The sequence below is a fragment of the Nicotiana attenuata genome, chromosome 6, assembly GCF_001879085.1.
Source record: "Nicotiana attenuata strain UT chromosome 6, NIATTr2, whole genome shotgun sequence".
Taxonomy (NCBI): Eukaryota; Viridiplantae; Streptophyta; class Magnoliopsida; order Solanales; family Solanaceae; genus Nicotiana; species Nicotiana attenuata.
In genome coordinates this window covers 28,740,625-28,761,660 of record NC_031994.1, presented here as the reverse complement: position 1 = coordinate 28,761,660, position 21,036 = coordinate 28,740,625, and the positions used below count along the sequence as shown (strand labels likewise).

Below are 21,036 nucleotides of genomic sequence, written 5' to 3'. Positions count from 1 at the left end.
GGGAGTTCGAGTGTTACAAATAGGTGGAGTCAGCTCCCATATGTGTAAAAGTGAGTCAAAACCACTTCAAGAGGAGGGCCAGAATTGGACCTAGCCGTTGAGGCGGGGAGGCAATGCCACTATAGAGTCAAGCCACTTAAAGCGGGGAGATGCAGAATTGGCCAAGCCACCATGTGGGCAGACAATATGTTGAATCATGAGAAGCAAGATCAAAGCATGAATAGCTTAAACTTTTAGATGAAGTGATCATACACTTCAAAATGGTATCAGAGTAGGAAGAGGTTCAAGATTTCAATTCTCACCGCCTTTGACTGTCAAAACAAAAACTCTATGTGCCTAGCCATGAAAAATAACTAGACTCAAACGTGAGGGGGCGTGTAGAAGATATAACTAAGTGAATAAAAGTTTGCCCTAATCTAACAACTAAAACTTTTATATCTTGGTCATATGATTTAACACTCCCAAACCCAGCCCTTCCCTTTAAGTAGACATCGAAATCTCCGAGGAAAGATAAATCATTCAGGAACGTGTGTCTCCGTGTGCACAAAGACATGGGTAAGGTGACACCTTGTATGATAACTATAATCGCCATAGAAAAATGAGATATACCAAGTGTGTCAGCCTGTAGGAAGTGAAGCATCAACTAACTATCCCATGATAACTATAACCCCATACGGCTTCATTATGTTCTAAAATTTTCAGTCATATTTGCATTGCACTAGAAAATTTCATCTCCATTAATCTTTGACAACCAAAATGGAGAAAAGATACTGAAAAATAGAATAGTCAATATGGATTTACCATCTTCTAGAACCACTTGATAATACTACGAAATTAGTACTATTCATATTTCTTAGCAACAATAAATAGAATTCCAGAATACGGAAGACAAATGGTTTGCCAATGCATTTGAATGTAATACAGTATTGTGGGGAAATACATCCTGGAAAAACAAAATAGAAAGAACTATGAATATTGAAAATTAGGGATCAAAGACGGGTTAAGGTGATAGCATACATCTAAACACAAGATGCAAGGAATCAAAAGTAACCATATATATCAAAATGTAAGCTGAGTTCTCTAAGACAAATTAAGTTATTTTCAGGTCATCATCTATACATCCTCACTTAAATGACATTTATCATCCATTTATGATAGCATGATTGTTCTAGCATAAAGCAACTATCTATATTCTACATTTTAAACTGAGACACAATGTAGAACTAACAAGGCACTGACTGTTATCCGACTTCGTCAGCAGTCACCTAAACTGAAATTTGATAATTTCCTTCATCTATTTATTATATAGAATCTCGATCTAGCATAAGGCACTGTTTCTTTATCAAACAAAAAAAAACAGAAAGTGTTTCTGATAATTTTATTGACTGTTCATGTTAAACCTGACAAGACATGATAAAAATAACAATTTGTTGGCTGGTAGCCTTATTAGTTGGTCATTGTCGAGAAAATGATTTTCAATACAAAGATAAGACACCACATACATTCAGTTTTCAATTATAGGACCTCTTTTCTATAAGCTATCATGTAATCAACTTTATCTTTAGCTTTGTGCCCCAAAATAGAGTAGCAAGTGAGATCTAGCCAACAATTACTTGATATATTGAATGATGAGCTCATACAACTCAAGATAGACACTCAAAATAATAGATTAGAGGAAAAATATCAAAAGAATTGCAACTGAATGCAACCTCAAGGGTCACAAACATGGCATGCCCCATGTGCAGTGAACCAGTAACATTAGGTGGTGGCATTGGAACTACGAAAGGATCACCCCCTTTGTCAATGTTTGGTTTGAAATATCCTTGAGACTCCCACCTAATAATCAGCAATTTCACTGATTAGTATTTTGCAGAGTAATGAATACTTAGATAGTGATATAACCATTATTCTTTGATGCAGAAATGGTATTGATTTTGTTTTATTAATGGAGAATAAACTGGCCAAATTTTGTGTAATTATTAGTCACTCTAAGTATTGCCAATTGAAGTTAACAGTGAACAGCTTTGTATACTAAAACCACAAAATATCTAAAACTTAACAGGAATTTGCATTTCAACATTTCAAGCCAACATAATAGCAGTTCACGGTAGAAACAGTAAAAACAAAATCTACTGAACCGTTTCTAAAGTTTTTGTCTATAACTGCCGTTAGCTTATGAGGTACACCAGAAATAAAACAAACAATCCAAAAGTATAAGCGGTGAATTGAGTCCAGAGAAAGCAAAATCACCATTTATATATGCGTTCTTCATTACTGAAATCAAATGACTTAGCAACTTCGGGTGAAGTAAATATACCATCGCTTTCTGCTGCTGCTGCAGACACTGCATCATAAAAGCATAATTAGGTACTACAAACCTAAGCCCTAATTCAACTCCGACGCAATTTCGGTGTTAAGAATTGAAATAAGTAGGAAAAAAAAGAGGGATATTTAGAAAGGAGACTTACTGGCGAAGAATCGACGAGAACGGGAGAGTGAGACAGTGTAACGGCGTTGCGTGGAGAAGAGAAGAGGATTGACACGAAAGCACAAGGAGGAGGAGCATGAAGAAGAAGTGGAAGATAAGAAAGAGGAAGAAGTGCGCAAAGCCATTGTAGCCACTTCACACCGCTGCCACTGGGCAAAAACAGTTTTATTATCCTCCCGCGAGCAATTTAATCCCATTGATTTTCATTTTACCTTTGGTAAATGCAGCAATAGCCACTTTATGCACGCTATTTAAAATATATATATATATTCATAATTTATAATATATTTAAAAATTAGTCAATTCATCCAAACTTCAGGATTGAGTATCCTGAATTTGGAAATTAAGTATTTAGTGTCCTGAATTTTTGAGCTGCTAATTTGAAATTCAGGACTAAGCATCCTGAATTTCTAAACTACTAATTTAATATTGAGGACAGAAGATTCGAACTTTCGGACACAATTTTCGAACTTTAGGCCACAATATCCTTAAATTTGAATTTTGAGGTTTAAACACTAGGACGTCGTGTCATGAAGTTTGAGCAAATTTGGCTAATCTTTAAATACATTGCAAACTGTGGATATATTTTAAACAACATGCTTAAAAATGGCTACCTAGTGTCATTTCCACTTTGATTTTCTGAAATAGCCCTTTTGAGGACACTATTTATATTTCATTCTTATTTTAATAAGTTTTGCAAATATAAATCCATGCACTTCACGATTGATTTAGGATTTATGCTATTAGTTTTGGATAACTATATACCAAGCGGTCTAAAGTTTTGTCTTAAATATTTGCATAGGAAGTCTGTTTCTTCTAGAACTTTAGCTTGGAAAAAAATTATGCATAACAAACACACTCAAGAAAAGACCACGCTTACAACAATAAAATTTTCATTCATTTCAATAGTCTTAAAAAAAACATGAATTTTGGACCTCATTAGATTCAACTCTATCAAAATCAATAATCCAACTGAACGAGATTTGCTTTTTATGATTTGGATTGTTGATATCATACTTATGTCATTGCTATTCCATGTCAATCAACATAGCAAGTTGACAGAAGTAGTGAATTGGGAAAGAAATGTGTTTTAATTTTCTCTCTGTCACGTTCAACTAAAGCTTCAGGCAACTTCTTGCCAACAGTAGAGAGTTTGGTCATAAGAATTTATATCGGTAATTTATTTCTTTTACAACTGAAGTTTTTAACATTTTTGTGCTTCAACGCATTTTTCACTATATTTTTAAGCTTGATCGCATTCCTGACATAGCAATTGGCAGTGGACCCCAAAAACTTAGCAACTTGTGTTGTATTTTTGGCCAACTATGAGCTTTAGATATCCTCTATTTTTTACTTCCTTGACCTTTTTTTCTTCCCATTTTGACTTAGCTTCTTCTAGTTACGCATAGGGCTGCTTATCGGACGGATTTGGCGGTTATTTACTCTTAACGGTTTGGTTTATCGGATATCGGCTTTTAGATGTATTAATCCGCTAGCCACCCGATAAGATATCGGGCGGATTGGTATCGGTTTAGCTCTTATCGGGTTGTTATCGGGCGGTTTATCGGCCTAATTCGATCTTGCACATGACGCAATTTACCAAATTTAGCGAGGGTCCAAAATTTGCTTCGTTGTGCTTCAAATGTATGCTGATGTTGGTCAAAGAATGGGATTTCTTGCTCTTGTTTTATAACTGCTCCAATTTTCTTTAGATGTCGCTCTAATTTCTAAACAATCCAAGAACACCTGCCGAAATGTGCGCGGACTGACATTTTTTTTACATGCAAGCAAACCTGCAGATGTATGTGTTAAACCCAATTTAACAGCAAATTCTACTCGTTAAACTATCTTTTGTTTGTTAAGTTTTGGTACTTCCACTGCACCTACTGGAGGTGGTAAGAATACGTGAAGCAATCAAGTAAATTATTTTTGGTTTGATAGGATTGAAAAGAATGCACGAAGCAAGCAATTAAAATTTGTCTAATAGTAAATTAGTAATAGAGAATAGAGATAGAGTACTGGAAGTGGAAGAAGGGTTTTTGATTATTTAATATATATATATATGGATAAAATAAAAATAAAATATCTATATATATATATATATATATATATATATATATTCTTAACGGGTTAACGGATTATCCGTTAAGAAAACTGAATAATCCGCCCCCAAACCGATAAGCCGTTAATAAAAAAAATTCAATCCGTTCCCCGTCCGTTAAACCGTTAACCCGATACCAATAAGTCATTAAGCTTCGATTTCGGTTCGGTTTTCGGTTTCGGTTCGGTTTTGAACACCCAGTTATGCACCTTTTAACATACCTATACCAAACGTAAGTGCATTAACCAAACAAGATCGAACAAAGTCTAAGGGCATCAACATGTCCTCATATAAGTGTACTCACTATGATCAACCAGGGCACACAAATGATTATTATTTTAAAATTTTGGGATACCCAGACTAGTGGGATAATAACCGTGATTTAAGACGAAGAATACAGTCAAGACTTCCATTAGTACAATTGTACAAACAAATAATGAGGAAGATGATGTTGGACAGACACAGCCTTGGTAGCAACGAGAGGTAATAGTGGTAAGTCTTTATTCATTTGTACTTGTTTCTAATACTACATGGATAATTGATTCCGCTGCTATGTATCACGTGACGTTTGATTCTAGATATGTTTCATCCCTTAAACCTTTCTCACAAAAATATGTTTCCATAGCTAGTGGTTCTTGTCGCGCCCCCTTTTTCTCGCGAAATCGGGTTTTTGATATTTAGTAGGGACAACTCGTTCCTTTTGGAAAAGGAGTTTTGCAATTTTGAAGAGTCGCCACCTAATGATTAGGGTGCATTAGGACACCTAATGGTATCTAAATGCAGTTTGAATGGCGTTGGAACAATCCTATAGGCATGATTTCTAGGCGGAGTTGAATATGCAGAAGTGTAAGAATCCTATAGGCATGATTTCTATATGTATTTGCATATGCAGAATTAGAATAGACCTATAGGTATGATTTCTATATGTATTTGAATATGCAGAATTGTAATAGACATATAGGCATGATTTCTATATTGCACATGCAGAATTAGAATAGACCTATAGGCATGATTTTCTACCCTTTGCATGCATAGTTACCCATCCCTTTTTTTCACTAGCCAGCTCCAAGCGTTTATCACAACTTATTACAAACCAGAATAAATAAAATTATATTTGAAAAAGTAAAAAAAGTACAACCAAAGGAGAGCCTGATTCAGACTTCATGTCTGAATTATGAGATAGACCAACTCAAAGACCATTGATCCAAAGCCTTTCACCTATTTGAGTGTGTCAAAGTTCCCTAAGAGCCTCAATGGGACTCCGAGCAGTGCTCACACCCAAATTGTATCACCAGAGTGGGGGACAAGTGCAGTGTGGAAGTGCCAGCCTTCAAGTGTCCAAGTTTAGAGGGAACTCAAAAAGTCCCAAGGTAAGGCTCACAAGAGGGGGCGGAACTTAAGTCTAAGAAAGAGTGCAAGTGAAGAAAACAGAGTTTTAAAGAACTAAGAAAGTACAGAAGAGGGAAAAGGGGCTGAGAAACAGTCATAAACAAGTCATACAAAGGGTTCAGGGATTGGGAAAATTGCCAAAGAGCCTATGTACTTAGGCATTAGCTAATCCTGGGCATACACAGCAATAGAGAGTGCTGTTATACTTACAGAATCAACAAGAATACACAACACATGATGGTGACATAGAGGTTATGATTCCAGGGGAATCAAGTTTGAGCCATAAACAATAATATTTAATATTGTCATGCCTCAAACAAACCATTAATATCAAACACATTGGGGGTATGGGGGTTTGGGATTCATAATAGGAGAAGATTATAGCATGCTAAAGTAAACGCTGAATTGAGCACAAACAGTAGGCAGACATGCAAGTAAAGGTATTAAATAAACACATTGTTTGTGATTGCTGAAAATCTTAATCAGTACATACCAGTTTCAAGGAGGCAAAATACAGTAAAAGCAGTAGCAGGACTTTGAAAAACAGGCCACGGTACAAGTAACAAGAGAGAATGCTTTTTTTTCTTTGAATGTTAGTGTGAGTTCAGAAAACTAAGAGTGTTCGTGTGTGTTGTGTTAATGAGAGTGCAGGGCATTTATAGTTTGAAAATAGGTGCAGAAATAAGGCAAGAATCATAGTCTAATAATAATTATGGAACTATGTACCAATTAAAATCAATCAGTATATGGGCTTCCTTTAATTAAGGTGTTCAAACTTAGACGGTAATGGACAGAAATTATTTAAGGAAGGAGATCAAGTAAACATCCTGTGCAAAGTAGACAATTGGGGGTAAATACATAGGAGTTTAATTAAGGGAAGAATTAATGAAGAGTCTTTGAAATACACGGTTAACCAAATAAGGTAAGAAACACAATAAATCAATCAGCACATAGTAAATCAAGGAGTCAGGGATTCGAAGTTACAAATAAACCAAGTCAGAAATAGGAGAATCGAAAGGCTAAGGAAAGTTTTCGAATCAACCTAAGAAACAGGGAAATTAGTAAAACAAGGAAAGAATCAATCAGGCTTACACAAAGAGGTCTGAAATCAGTCCACAATTAAGGGTTATATTGAGAGGGAAATTTAGCATATATAAAGAGTGCACAAACATTAGGCATGTGAGGTTAAACCATGGCAAAGAGAAGCAGCAATAATAATTACAAAGTCTGTAGATAGTGAAACATGGTAGTCACATAGGTCAACTTATTAATAGGGAGAAGAGGGTATCAGAAGCATGCAAAAGAGTCAAGTAAAAGACCTTTCTGGAAAGTATAGTTTAGTTCAAAGATTGTAAGAAACCAAATCACATAGAGAAACAGAAGTTGAAACCTGGACTTTGAATCCAGTCGAGCAACTTCAAATAGACGACGCAGTTTTCAGAAGCTCGAATAGGTCGAAAGGAATTAGAGCTTCGAAATCAAACAAATTCAGAGATGAGGAACAAGCAAATCGCATAACAAACAGTCTCAAAACTCGAATGAACCCCAATTTTTGGGGGTTTCACCATCAATCGAGTATAGAGATGAAAGAAAAGAGAATCAGGCGAAAATATCAACAAAGAGAATAAAATCAGAAACCTTAAGAAGAACTAAGACTTTTAACATAAAGAAACACAGCAGAAACACAGTAGAAGAATCAACATAAGAAACACAGTAGAAGAACAACATAAGAAACACAGTAGAAGAACAACATAAGAAGCACAGTAAAACATGTTAAAAATTAGAAAAGCTTTGAAATGACTTAACAGAACCCTAAATCGGAAAAGGTAAAGATTTTGAAGGTAAAGTTTTGGAAGGTAAAGTTTTGGAAGAAACATTGAGAAAATGTTTAAAAGCTTAAAGAAAACACAGATATACAACGGATCTAAAAGAATTAGAAGAACCTCGAAGGCTAGGGTTTCAGAAGAACCCAGATGGTGAGAAAGGCTTGGAAAGTCATTGGTCTAAGCAGGAGAAGTCAAGATCAGGCTTGAACAGCCATGGCTGGCCGGAGCAAGGTTGGAGACAGCCATAGAACTCGAATGAAACAAAGTCTGGGCCAAGCTTCTTCAAGGTCTGACCTCGAAACCATAGTAACCAGGCATGTAGGAGTCGTAGGAGGCAGGTACAGGCCTTTAATGGCTTTGGAAGCCATGGATTCAGGCGATTTTAGGGTGGAAATGGAGGGAGGCGGCTAGGGTTTCTGAGGGAGCTTGAGAGAATTGGGAGAAGGGGGAATTCAAGGGCGGCTGCAGGCGCAAAATGACTAGGGTTTGGGGGTAATGGGAAATTAAAAAAGGAAAGGTTAAATGGTGGCCGTTGATCATTGTGATCAACGGCCTGGATTGAATAGGGATCCGGCGGGTTATTTTTAAAGGATCGTGGGTCGGGTAGTTTAAGATTTGGGCTGGGTAATTGGGTTTTAGGATTGGGTTCAATTGGGTGCCAAATCAGGCCAAAATTGAAATGAAAATGTGCTAATATTTAAATAGCCATTTTTCCCTTGTTTATTTTACAAAAATAGTAAAATAATTTTTGGGAATAAATTAAAAGTACTAAAATGATTAATAATACATAATTATTAAATAAAAAATATTGGAGTTAATTTTATAAATACAAACACGATTGAATCTTAAAATAGGCTAATATTGCAGTTATATGCAATTTAGCTTTAAAAATACTAAGCAAATTTACAAAAATATGCGAAAATTATGTTAGCTAAATTTTAGTATAGGTATGATAATCCAATAAATAAATCACCAAAAATGATATTTTTTGGAGTAATTATTGGGTTTTTCCTGATAAAAATAAAGCAATAAATTGATTTAAAAATCTTTAAAAATTAGGAAAAAATATTAAAACATTGGGACATGCTTATATATGCATATACAAGCTATTTTAAAGGTATTTTGCATATTGAAATATACAGGAAAAAATTGGGTATCTAACAGTTCTTCGACATCTTTCACTAGGGACGGATCTTTGTATTTTATTATTACTTTGAACTTAGACTCTATCTTAGTAGTTCCATCATTTGATTTAATCTGTTGTTAGTTTCTCAAATTACCACTATTCTATCTTGTATTGTGATATATTGGCTTGAATGTTATGTATTTAAGGACATCGAACAAGGACATCGAACAAGGCATACGAGGAAAGTTGTATTATTTGGACTTGGAGTCACAAAGTGTGAATCAGTTATGCGAAGCATTGGACTTGGAGTCACAAAGTGTGAAAGAGTTAGGCAAAGCAATATCAGTATGTTTGTTTAGTTCTAAGGACAAATAAAGGAAATCTGATATTTGGCTATGGCATAGACAATTGAAACTGTAACGACCCGGCCGGTCGTTTCATGAGTTATAGCCCCGTTTTTCCCATTTCTGGTTCCTTATGTGTTTCGTAGCTGTAATTCATCGTATCGTGTTGGTTGGTTCGGGTCCGGAGTGATTTCGGTGTGAAATGAGACACTTAGTCTCCTATTTAGAAGTTTAAGTTGGAAAAGTCAACCAAATATTGACTTATGTGTGTCGCGCCCCCTTTTTCTCGCGAAATCGGGTTTATGACATTTGGAGGGACAACTCGTTCCTTTTGGGAACTGGGTTTGCATTTGAAGAGTCGACACCTAATGATTAAGGTGCATTAGGACACCAATAGAGATCCAACTCTAAGCTTGTTTGAATAACCAGAGATTGGGTAAGGGCTTGAAATTATCCTAAGGGGAAGGTGTTAGGCACCCCTCAGGATCCACTAGTGTGGTTTCCGGCTAGACAGTTATTGTGAATTTGGGGTACAATTAACACGTAAGCAGATAAGGCTCAAGTAAGAGGGGATTTCAATACATAATGGTTTGAAAGTAAACAAATTTGAAAGAACAATCAAAGAGCTGATTTTTAAATAAGGAGTTACAATGCTGAAAAAAAAGAATAAAGAATAAGGTAAGGGGGGGGGGGGGGTTCCTATGTTTATTAAAAATATGGATCACCCCACACAATGTCCGGTAATCACTCCTCAATGAGGGACTACACGTGACATTATCGCGTGGTCATCATATCCATATCTACCTTTCCCACCCCGTTAAGGTATTAAAGCGCGGATTGGTCTCGATTACTTATTGCATGCTATTACCCGTCCCATTCCTATCAGTCCTGGAGGCATTTAGGACTATTAATCCTAAAAGGGAAGGATATTAAGCTTATTTGAAGTTTCAAAGGTAAAAATTATAAGGCGACATACAAAACATATAAAGACTGCACATTAAAGGGGGAAACACATAAGCATACAAGGCTCAAGTATACCTCCTCAAACAAAAGCACATAAATAGCATGACTTGCACATACTTTTTTAGGTCTGATTTAAAGCACATAAAGACGAGGTTAGTTAATTGTTGAGGCAGCTTAGTTTATTACATAACTCAGATAAGAAGTTCGAATCAGGTATGCCTGCTGGTTGTAGCAATTAACAAAGCGAATTTAGTTTTACAATTATTATCCTAAGGCTTGCTTGAGTGCTTAGACGGAGTCCTATAGGCATGATGTCTTTTCAATTCAGAAGGTGATGAGACAGTAAAAAACTCGAAATAAATTATTTAAAATCCTATAGGCATGCTTGCTAAATCTTGTTAAGTAAGGGGATTAGATTATTAAAAGAAGTTTAGAAGGGACAAAATTAAATTAGACTAGTTACAGGTTCTGCAGGTGATAGTATCTACTATTACTGATTTTAATCCCTATTAACAGGATATCTAATATTGAATGGGAATAAAACGAGTCAGATTTTATTTAAGAATCCATGCAGGCATGATTTCTATATGGTACTGATTTCAAAATTACGAATGTAATACTTATTTATAGCCGTTTAGAACCTAAAGGATGATATCTAAGTGGCATGCAGAATTCGAATACGACCTATAGGCAGGTTATCTAGGTGTGAAACTGAACAAGCGGATTTAGTATAAGTCCTAGAGACATGATTTTCTAATGTAGTTTGAAAGTGCAGAATTAAAATAAGTCCTATAGGCATATTTTCTAATACAGTTTGAAAGTGCAGAATTAAAAGAAGTCTTATAGACATATTTTCTAATACAGTTTGAAAGTGCAGAATTAAAAGAAGTCCTATAGGCATATTTTCTACCCTTGCATGCATAATTACCCAACCGTTTTTCACTAGCCAGCCCTAAATGTTCATTACAAATTATTACAAACCAGGAATAATAAATTACATCAGAAAAAGTACAAAGAAAAATTACAACCAGAGGAAGCCTGATTCTTGACTTCCTCTCTGAGTTATGAGATAAACCAACTCAAAGACCACTGATCCAAAGCCTTTCTCAGACTTGAGTGTGTCAAAGTTCCCTAAGGGCCTCAATAGGAATCCGGGCAGTGCTCACACTCAAGTTTCATAACCAGAATAGGGACAAGTGCAGTGTGGAAGTGCCGGCCCTCATGTGTCCAAGTTCAGAGGGAGCTCATGGGTCACAAGGCAAGGCTCACACGAGGGGGGCAGAACTTAAGTCTAAGAAGATAGTGCAAGTGCAGAAATAGAGTTCTAAGAGTTAAGGGAATAAAGGAGAGGGGTAAAGGATGGTAGGGAAATAGTTACAGAGTTGATAACTTCATACAAAAGGGGTTCAGGGGTTGGGAATTGCAAAGAGCCTATGTACTTAGGCAAAGGTCAGCTTTGGGCATGCACAACAATAGAAGATGCTGGCATGCCTATAAGCCCACCAGAACACACAACACTAGAGAAAACATAGAGGTTATGATCCCAGGGGGATCAAGTTTGAGTCATGGACAACAATGTTCAATACTGTCATGCCCCATACCAAACATAGATACCAAACACATTGGGGATAGGGATTTAAGGTTCACAAAACATTAATTCAGAACAGGAGAAAAGAAATTACAGCATGCTACATAAAGGTACTGAAATAGATACAAGTAGTAGGCAGACAAGAATGTAAGAACATTAGGTAACCATGTTGTTGTTGATGCTGTAAGCTTAATTAGAACATATCAGTTCAAAGAAGCAAAATGCAGTAAAGAAATGTAGCAGGACTTGAAATATAGCTTTGGCTTTCAGCCAGCTAAACAGGCCACAGTACAAGTAGTAAAGCAAGAGAGAACGTTTGAGTGTAAGTGTGAGTTCAGAATTAAGAGTGTTCGTGTGTTTGTGTTAATGAGAGAGCAAGGTACTTATAGTTTAAAAACAGGTAGAAAATAAGGCAAGAATCATAGTTTAGCAGTAATTATGGAACTATGTGCTAATTAAAATCAAATCAGTATAAGTACTTCCTTTAATTAAGGAGTTAAATTTAAACGGTAACATGCAAATACTAAATAAGGAAAGAAATCACATAAGGCTGAATATAACAAATAAGGAAATATTTTCAGCGTAGTACAAGTACACAATATGTAATAGAGACTAGGTTCATCAGATTCTAATCAAGGAAATGTTGGTAAGAATCAAATACCAATGTAACCAAGGTAAGGGAATTAATCAAATTGAGTAGAAAAGTAGGGATCGAAGGTTCAAAGGAAAGTGTTCAAATTAGACCAAGAAACAGGGAAATCAGTAAGGCGAAACAAGGAAAGAATCAATTACTTAACATACAAGTGCGATCAGAATTTCACAAGGGATGGTTTGAAATCAGTCCGAAATTGAAGGTCATTTAAGAGGGGAATTCGGCATATAAATAGAGTGCATAAACATTAGGCATGCGAGGCCAAACTATGGCAAAGAGAAGCAGCATGCAATAACAATCACATAGTCAGTAGACAGTGAACTATCAAAACATGGTAGTCACATAGATCAACTTCATTAACTTAGTAATAAAGAAAAGAGAGAGTATCAGAAGCATGTAAAGGGTCAAGTATAAAGGCCCTTCTGAAAAGTCGAGTTTCAATGATAGCAGGAAGTCAAAAACACATAAAGAAACAAATGCTGAAACAAAAAGATTTCAAATCCAGTCGAGCAACTTCAAATAGATGAGTTGCACAAGCAGCTTCAGAAGCTCGAATAGGCCCCAAAGAAATTAGGGTTTTTGAAACCGATCGAACTCAATGATGACGAACAAGTAAATCACACAACAAATAGTCTCAGAAACTCGAATGAACCCAAACTTAGGGTTTTCAACACCAATCAAGTCTAGGGATGAAAGACAAATAAATCAAACAAATATTAACAAAAAATAGATTCAGAAACCTCAAAAGATATTAAGGCTTTTAACATGCAAACTGCAGTAGAAGAACGACATAAGGAAACACAGCAGAACATGTCAAAAATCAGAGAAAGCTTCGAAATAACTTAGCGAAAACCCTAATCGGAAAAGATAAGGGGTTTTGGAGGTAGAGTTTTAGAAGAAACTTTGAGAAAAACGTTTAGAAGTAGAGCAAACACAGATCTAAAACAGATCTAAAAAAATCGGAAGAACCTTAAAGGTTAGGGTTTCAGAAGAACCCCAAGTGGTGAAAAAGGCTTTGAAAACCATCGATCTAAGCAGGAGAGTCAAGAATCAGACTCGAATAGCCATGGCTGGCCGGAGAAAGGTCAGAGACGACCGGGGAACATTCATAAACTGAACTACCAAGGTATGGACCAAACTTTTCCAGGATCTAGCCTTGAAACCATGATAATCGGGCATGTAGAAGCCATAGGAGGTGGATACAGGCCTCCGATGACCTTGGAAGCCATTGATTTGGGAGATTTTAGGGTTGTAGTTGAGGGCGGCGGCTAGGGTTTGAGAGGGGTTTGAGAGGGGTTTGAGAGAGGATTGAGAGAGAAGGGGATTCAGAGGCGGCGGAGTGTATGAAAATGGGGTTAGGGTTAGGGGTCGTTTGAATTAAAAAAGGTAAGGATTGTTGTTGGCCGTTGATCTGTATGATCAACGGCCTGGATTGAAGCGGGCGAGTGGGTGGGTTATGAAGACGGGCTTGGGTCGGATTAAACGGGGATTAGGTCAGGGTAATTGGGCCTCAAATTGGGTTTAATTGGGGTGCCAAATCAGGCTAAAATTGAAATGAAAATGGGCTAACGTTTAAATAGCCACTTTTCCCTATTTGATTTATAAAAATAGTAAAATAATTTCTGGAAATAAATTAAAGGTACTAAAATGACTAATAGTACATAATTATCAAATTAAAAATATTGAACTTAATTTTTATAGATATAAACGTACTTAAATCTAAAAGAGGCTAATATTGCAATTATATGCAATTTAGCTTTAAAAATACTAAATAAATTTGTAAAAATATGTAAAAATTATCTTAGCTATATTTTAGCATAAATATGAGAACCCAATAAATGAATTACCAAAATGATAATTATGGGAATAATTATTGGGTTTTCCTGGATAAAATAGGGCAATAAACTGATTAAAAAAATCTTTAAAAATTAAGGAAAAATAGTAAAACATTTGGACATACTTATATATGCATGCACATGCTTTTTCGAAAGTATTTTTCATATTAAAAATATATAGGAAAAAATTGGGTATCAACAGCTGCCCCTCTTTACCCGGAAAGGATGAAAGAGTTGTCGGGTAAAGATATGATGGCCAATTTTGACCGAACGAAATGGTTCGAGGAGACTTAGGCCGTGCCCTGGCTTCTGAGCTGCCTACATATCCCTGGTCTTACAGGAATCAGTCCCTATGTAGTTCGGGATCCGTCGGCGGAGTATGCCGATGGAGACTTTCAAGAACGGATGCAATATTCAGGATGGGGGAATGGTTAAGGTTTGATAGGGCTGCGGGAACTGGAGCGGGATCGCTTCTGCTGAGATGGCCGTTTCTCGCCGGTTTACCTGCAAATAAGCAATACAAGCATATATGGTGCGTAAATTTAAACATGATGCAAATTCCCGTCGGACCATGAAGGTTGTCTTTGGACGGTTAGAATGACGTCCTTAGACCATGATGTCCTGGGCCATGAAGCGTATAATAAAGGATTCGCAGGCCATGAAATGATGCTCTCGGGCTATGAGGATGATGCCTCCGAACCATGACGCCTTTGAATAATGATATGCAAAAGATTAAAAGGGATCCTCAGGCCATGACATGGTGTTCTCGGGCTATGAAGATGATGCCTCTGAACGATGACGCCTTTGGATAATTTGGCGATCTTTCAGCCCATGAGATGCAGTATTTGGAAATCTTTCAGCCCATGCAATGCAGTAGGTGGCGATCTTTCAGCCATGCAGAATGTAAATAAGGCGGCGAACTTTTAGCCATGCAAATGTAAATAAGGCGGCGATCTTTCAGCCATGCAAATGTAGATAAGACGGCGATCTTTCAGCCATGAAAATATAGATAAGGTGGCGATCTTTCAGCCATGCAAATGTAAATAAGGCGGCGATCTTTCAGCCATGCAAATGTAGATAAGGTGGCGATCTTTCAGCCATGCGAATATAAATGAGGTGGCGATCTTTTAGCCATGCAAATATAGATAAGGTGGCGATATTTCAGCCATGCAAATGTAAATAAGCGGCGATCTTTCAGCCATGCAAATTTAAATAAGGCGGCAATCTTTCAGCCATGCAAATATAGATAAGGTGGCGATCTTTCAGCCATGCGAATATAAATGAGGTGGCGATCTTTTAGCCATGCAAATATAGATAAGGTGGCGATATTTCAGCCATGCGAATGTAAATAAGGCGGCGATCTTTCAGCCATGCAAATTTAAATAAGGCGGCAATCTTTCAGCCATGCAAATATAGATAAGGTGGCGATCTTTCAGCAATGCGAAATGCAGATGGAGACAGCGTTTAGTCTCGGAAGGCAGAATGGTAGCCTTATGCAATGCAAAATGCAGATGGAGACAGCGTTGAGTCTCGGAAGGCATAATGGTAGCCTTATGCAAGAAAATGCAGATGGAGACAACGTTTGGTCTCGGAAGGTAGAATGGTAGCCTTATGCAATGCAAAATGCAGAAGGAGACAGCGTTGAGTCTCGGAAGGCAGAATGGTAGTCTTATGCAAGAAAAAAAGGGGAAATGGTAATAGAGTTTTCTTAGCTGATAGCAGATTGCGGTATCGTGACTGTTGGGGACATCGTGACATACGGAATGCCACTGGTGCGTGTGGATAGCAAATGTTGGTAAGTGCAATCTGAGAGTTGTATTCCTGAACAATGTTTGTCTCGTGAGTGTATAGTATGTCAGATGTTTTTGCAATCCAAGTGCCTGCATCTAAAGAAAAATTGTGAGTTTTGTAAAGGGGGAGGTTAGTTCGTATCTCTGTTAGCTCTGCTTGACCTGCTCGGCTTTGCTCTGGTGATACTGTATGTATCATTGGGGTAGCATTGCTAAACAAGCAGTTTTCAGCAATAATCATGCATGGTTTAGTAAAAATATGACATAAGTACATAATTAAAAATAGCTTTCAGATGAACCGACGTCTGTGACGTGGCTCAAGACATTGCGACCTCTCTTGCTTCAGAATTTTGAGGGTCCTCCTCAAAATTGTGCCCCAGTTTAATGTGTTGATGCTTCTGACCATTGCTTGCGACGACTGGCTGAAATCACTTCGGAACTTTGAGGGTCCTCCTCAAAATTCTGCCCCAATTTCCAATTGCGGGGGGAAATGGAAATTTTATTGAATTGTGACCGAACCCATAGGGCTGCCTACGTATCCCCTCTTAAATGGGAATCAGGTCAGGCCTAGTTCAATATACATCATATAGGAAAACATAAAGATTACACGTAGTAACGCTTGACTGCATCTGAATTAATTGGTTTTGGCCAAACTTCCCCGTCCATTTCTGCAAGTATGAGGGCTCCTCCTGTTAGAACTCGGTGAACCATGTACGGACCTTGCCAGTTGGGAGAGAATTTCCCCTTGGCTTCATCTTGATGCGGAAAAACTTTCTTTAACACCAACTGTCCCAGTGTGAACTGTCTCGGCTTGACTCTTTGTTGAAGGCCCTGGACATTCTGTTCTGATAAAGCTGACCATGGCAAACTGCATTCATTCTCTTTCCATCTATAAGAGCTAGCTGCTCGTAACGACTCTTCACCCATTCTGCATCGTCGAGCTCTTCTTCCTATATGATTCTTAAGGAAGGAATTTCCACCTCGGCGGGAATGACGGCTTCTGTACCATAAACCAGCATATAGGGGGTTGCCCCAGTTGATGTGCGGACTGTGCGATACCCCAATAAAGCAAATGATAGCTTCTCGTGCCACTGCTAATGCTTCTCTATCATTTTCCTTAGTATCTTCTTGATATTCTTATTGGCGGCTTCTACGGCCCCGTTCATCTGAGGTCTGTAGGCTGTAGAGTTCTTGTGTCTGATCTTGAAAGTTTCACACATAGCTTTCATCAAGTCACTGTTGAGGTTGGAGCCATTATCAGTAATGATTGACTCTGGAATCCCGAATCGGCAAACAATGCGGTCGCGGACAGAATCCGCCACAACTTTCTTAGTCACTGCTCTGTAAGATGCTGCTTCGACCCATTTGGTGAAATAGTCGATTGCTACGAGGATAAACCTGTGCCCGTTGGAAGCGGCAGGTTCGATTGGTCCAATAACATCCATTCCCCAGGCGGTGAAAGGCCATAGTGAGCTTGTTGCATTAAGCTCATTTGGTGGCACCTTTATCATGTCTGCATGTATCTGGAAGCGGTGGCATTTCCGGACATACTGGACGCAGTCCGTCTCCATAGTCATCCAAAAGTAACCAGCTCGGAGTATCTTCTTGGATAAGACAAAACCATTCATATGTGGACCGCAGGTCCCAGCGTGAATCTCTTCTAGTAGTCTGGATGCTTCCTTTGCGTCGACACACCTTAGTAATCCCAAATCAGGAGTCCTCCTATACAGGATTCCTCCGCTGTGAAAGAAATTGTTGGACAACCTCCGAAGTGTGCGCTTTTGAGTAGGATTTGCAAGTCCTGGGTATTCTCCTTTTTCCAAATATTCCCTGATATCATGAAACCAAGGCTTTCCGTCTACTTCTTCTTCAACATGGGCACAATAAGCTGGCTGATCATGGATCATTGATCATGGGATCAATGAAGTTTTTGTCGGGATGCTGTATCATGGATGACAGGGTAGCCAATGCATCGGCGAATTCATTCTGGATCCTGGGAACATGTCGGAATTCTGTCTTTGTGAACCTCTTTCTCTACTCCTGCACATGGTGCAGATACGGGAGTATCTTAGAGTTCTTGGTTGCCCATTCTTCTCGGACCTGATGTATGAGTAAGTCTGAATCTCCAATTACTAGCAACTCTTGTATGTTCATGTCAATGGCCATCTTGAGCCCTAGGATGCAGGCTTCGTACTCGGCCATGTTGTTGGTGCACGAAAACCTGAGCTTGGCGGACATCGGATAATGCTGACCGGTTTCTGATACTAGAACTGCTCCTATGCCAACTCCCTTGAAATTTGCTGCTCCATCGAAAAACATTCTCCAACCATCATAGGATTCCGCAATGTCTTCTCCTATGAATGATACCTCTTCGTCAGGAAAGTACGTTTTCAGGGGCTTGTATTCTCCATCTACGGGATTTTCCGCAAGGTGATCTGCTAGTGACTGTCCCTTGATTGCCTTCTGAGTTACATAGACAATGTCGAATTCACTCAACAGGATTTTCCACTTGGCCAGCTTGCCAGTGGGCATGGGCTTCTGAAAGATGTACTTCAAAGGATCCATCCTTGATATGAGATATGTAGTGTAGGCACAGAAGTAATGTCTCATCTTCTGGGCTACCCAAGTCAAAGCACAACAGGTGCGCTCCAACAGAGAATACTGGGCCTCGTACGGAGTGAACTTTTTGCTGAGGTAGTAAATGGCCTGTTCCTTTCTCCATGTTTCCTCATGCTGCCCCAAGACGCAACCGAAGGCACCATCCAGTACTGCGATGTAGAGTAGTAGGGGTCTACCTGGCTCGGGCGGGACCAAGACTGGTGGTGTTGATAGGTATTCCTTGATTTTGTCGAAAGCTTTCTGGCAGTCATCAGTCCATTTGGTGGCGGCGTCCTTCTTTAACATCTTAAAGATTGGCTCACAGATAAATGTAGATTGTGCTATGAACCGACTGATGTAGTTAAGTCTTCCCAAGAAACAACTCACGTCCTTCTTGCTCTTTGGCGGTGGAAGTTCCTGAATGGCCTTGACCTTTGATGGATCCAATTCTATTCCTCGGCGGCTCACGATAAACCCAAGTAATTTTCCGGCAGGAACCCCAAATGCACACTTCGCGGGATTCAGTTTCAGGTTATACTTTCGCAATCAATTGAAAAACTTCCTCAAGTCTTCCATGTGATTAATGGCCTTCTTATACTTGATGATAACGTCATCCACGTACACCTCAATCTCTTTGTGTATCATATTATGAAAGATGGTAGTCATGGCCCTCATGTAGGTGGCCCCTGCATTCTTATGGCCAAACGGCATCATCTTGTAGCAGTACATTCCCCACGGCGTAATGAAAGCCGTTTTCTCAGCATCTTCTTCATCCATCCAGATCTGATGATAACCAGCGAAACAATCCACAAATGATTGCGACTCATGCTTGGCGCAATTGTCGATCAGGATGCATATGTTTGGTAAAGGAAAGTCGTCTTTCAGACTGGCCCGGTTGAGATCCCGGTAGTCGACACAGGCTCTGACCTTCCCATCCTTCTTTGGTACTGGCACAATGTTGGCTAACCATGTCGGGTATTCTACTACCCTGAGAACCTTGGCTTTGACCTGCTTGGTGACTTCTTCCTTGATTTTCAAACTCATATCAGTTTTGAACTTTCTGAGCTTTTGCTTTACTGGCGGACATGTTGGATCGGTTGGCAGTTTGTGAGCCACAATAGATGTACTCAGACCAGTCATGTCATCGTACGACCAGGCGAATATGTCCTCATATTCCTTTAGAAATTTTGTGTATTCCTTCTTTTCTGATGGCGATAAGTGGACGCTGATTCGTGTTTCTTTGACGTTTTCTGCATCTCCCAGGTTAACAATCTCAGTCTCGTCCAGGTTGGACTTCGGTCTGTTTTCAAAATTCTCAACTTCCTTAACAATCTCCTCTGGTATGTCATCTTCCTCTGAGTCTATGTCCGTTTGTTACGTTGTCTCATTGCATGTCACAGTCATTGGTTCATCAAGATAAGTAATAGTAATGCTGTATAAGTAAAGTAATGAGAGAAAATAATAAGAGTGTTGATTTATAAGAAAAATCGAAATGCTTTGATAAATTCCATAACTGTTTTGAACATTGAAGATCTTATTGCGGAAATCAAAAATGCGAAAGGAAAAATTAACTAGTAAAAATAAAAGATAGTGCATGATGCTTGTTCAGCCTTGCTACCACGAGGCTTGCCGGAATTTGGTGGTTCTGATGGTCCAGTTGTTGAGGTATGCTCTTCTACTTACGGCTTGTATGGAAGGACCTCCCTCCCCCTCCTCCTCAAACACAACACAGCAATCCATGTCATTGTCTTCTAAGAACAAGTTCTTCACTGCAGCAAGTGCCTCCTCCTCGCTGTTGATACCCAATTTTTCCCTGTATATTTTTATATGCAAAAATACTTTCAAAATAACATATGTCTGCATATATAAGTGTGTCCAAATGTTTTAGTATTTTTCCTAATTTTAAAGGATTTTTAATCAATTTATTGCCCTATTTTAGCTATACAAAAACCAATAATTATTCCTCAAATCATCATTTTGGTGGTTAATTCATTTTATTCTCATATTAATCCCAAAATATAGCTAGGGTGATTTTTGCATATTTTTACAAACTTATTTAGTATTTTTAAAATTAAATTACATATAATTGCAATATTAGCCTATTTTTAAGAATTAATTGCGTTTATAATTACCAATTTGATTCCAGTATTTTTTAATTTAATATTTCTATATTATTAATTAATTTAGTACATTTAATTTGTTTTCAGAAATCATTTTACTATTTTTATAAAATAAAGGGAAAAAGTGGCTATTAAAAATCTAGCCCTATTTCATTTCAATTGTAGCCAAATTGACCACCCCAGCTAACCCAATTTCAATCCCAATTGGACCGGACC

At 38.1% G+C, this 21,036-nt stretch overlaps 1 protein-coding gene across 2 annotated transcripts in view; it reads right to left on the bottom strand.

The window, feature by feature from the left end:
* Nucleotides 1–2,687, bottom strand: part of LOC109226752 (valine--tRNA ligase, chloroplastic/mitochondrial 2) — a 40,037-nt gene extending 37,350 nt beyond the window's left edge. The window contains exons 1-3 of one of the 2 annotated variants that reach the window (XM_019391599.1): nt 2,469–2,687; nt 2,251–2,344; nt 1,710–1,836 (exon numbers count right to left, since the gene is read on the bottom strand). In XM_019391599.1, coding sequence (XP_019247144.1) covers nt 1,710–1,836; nt 2,251–2,344; nt 2,469–2,685 — 438 coding nt within the window. In that variant the 5' untranslated portion in view covers nt 2,686–2,687. The remainder of the gene's footprint in view (nt 1–1,709; nt 1,837–2,250; nt 2,345–2,468) is intronic. The other variant, XM_019391600.1, reaches the window with a different exon arrangement.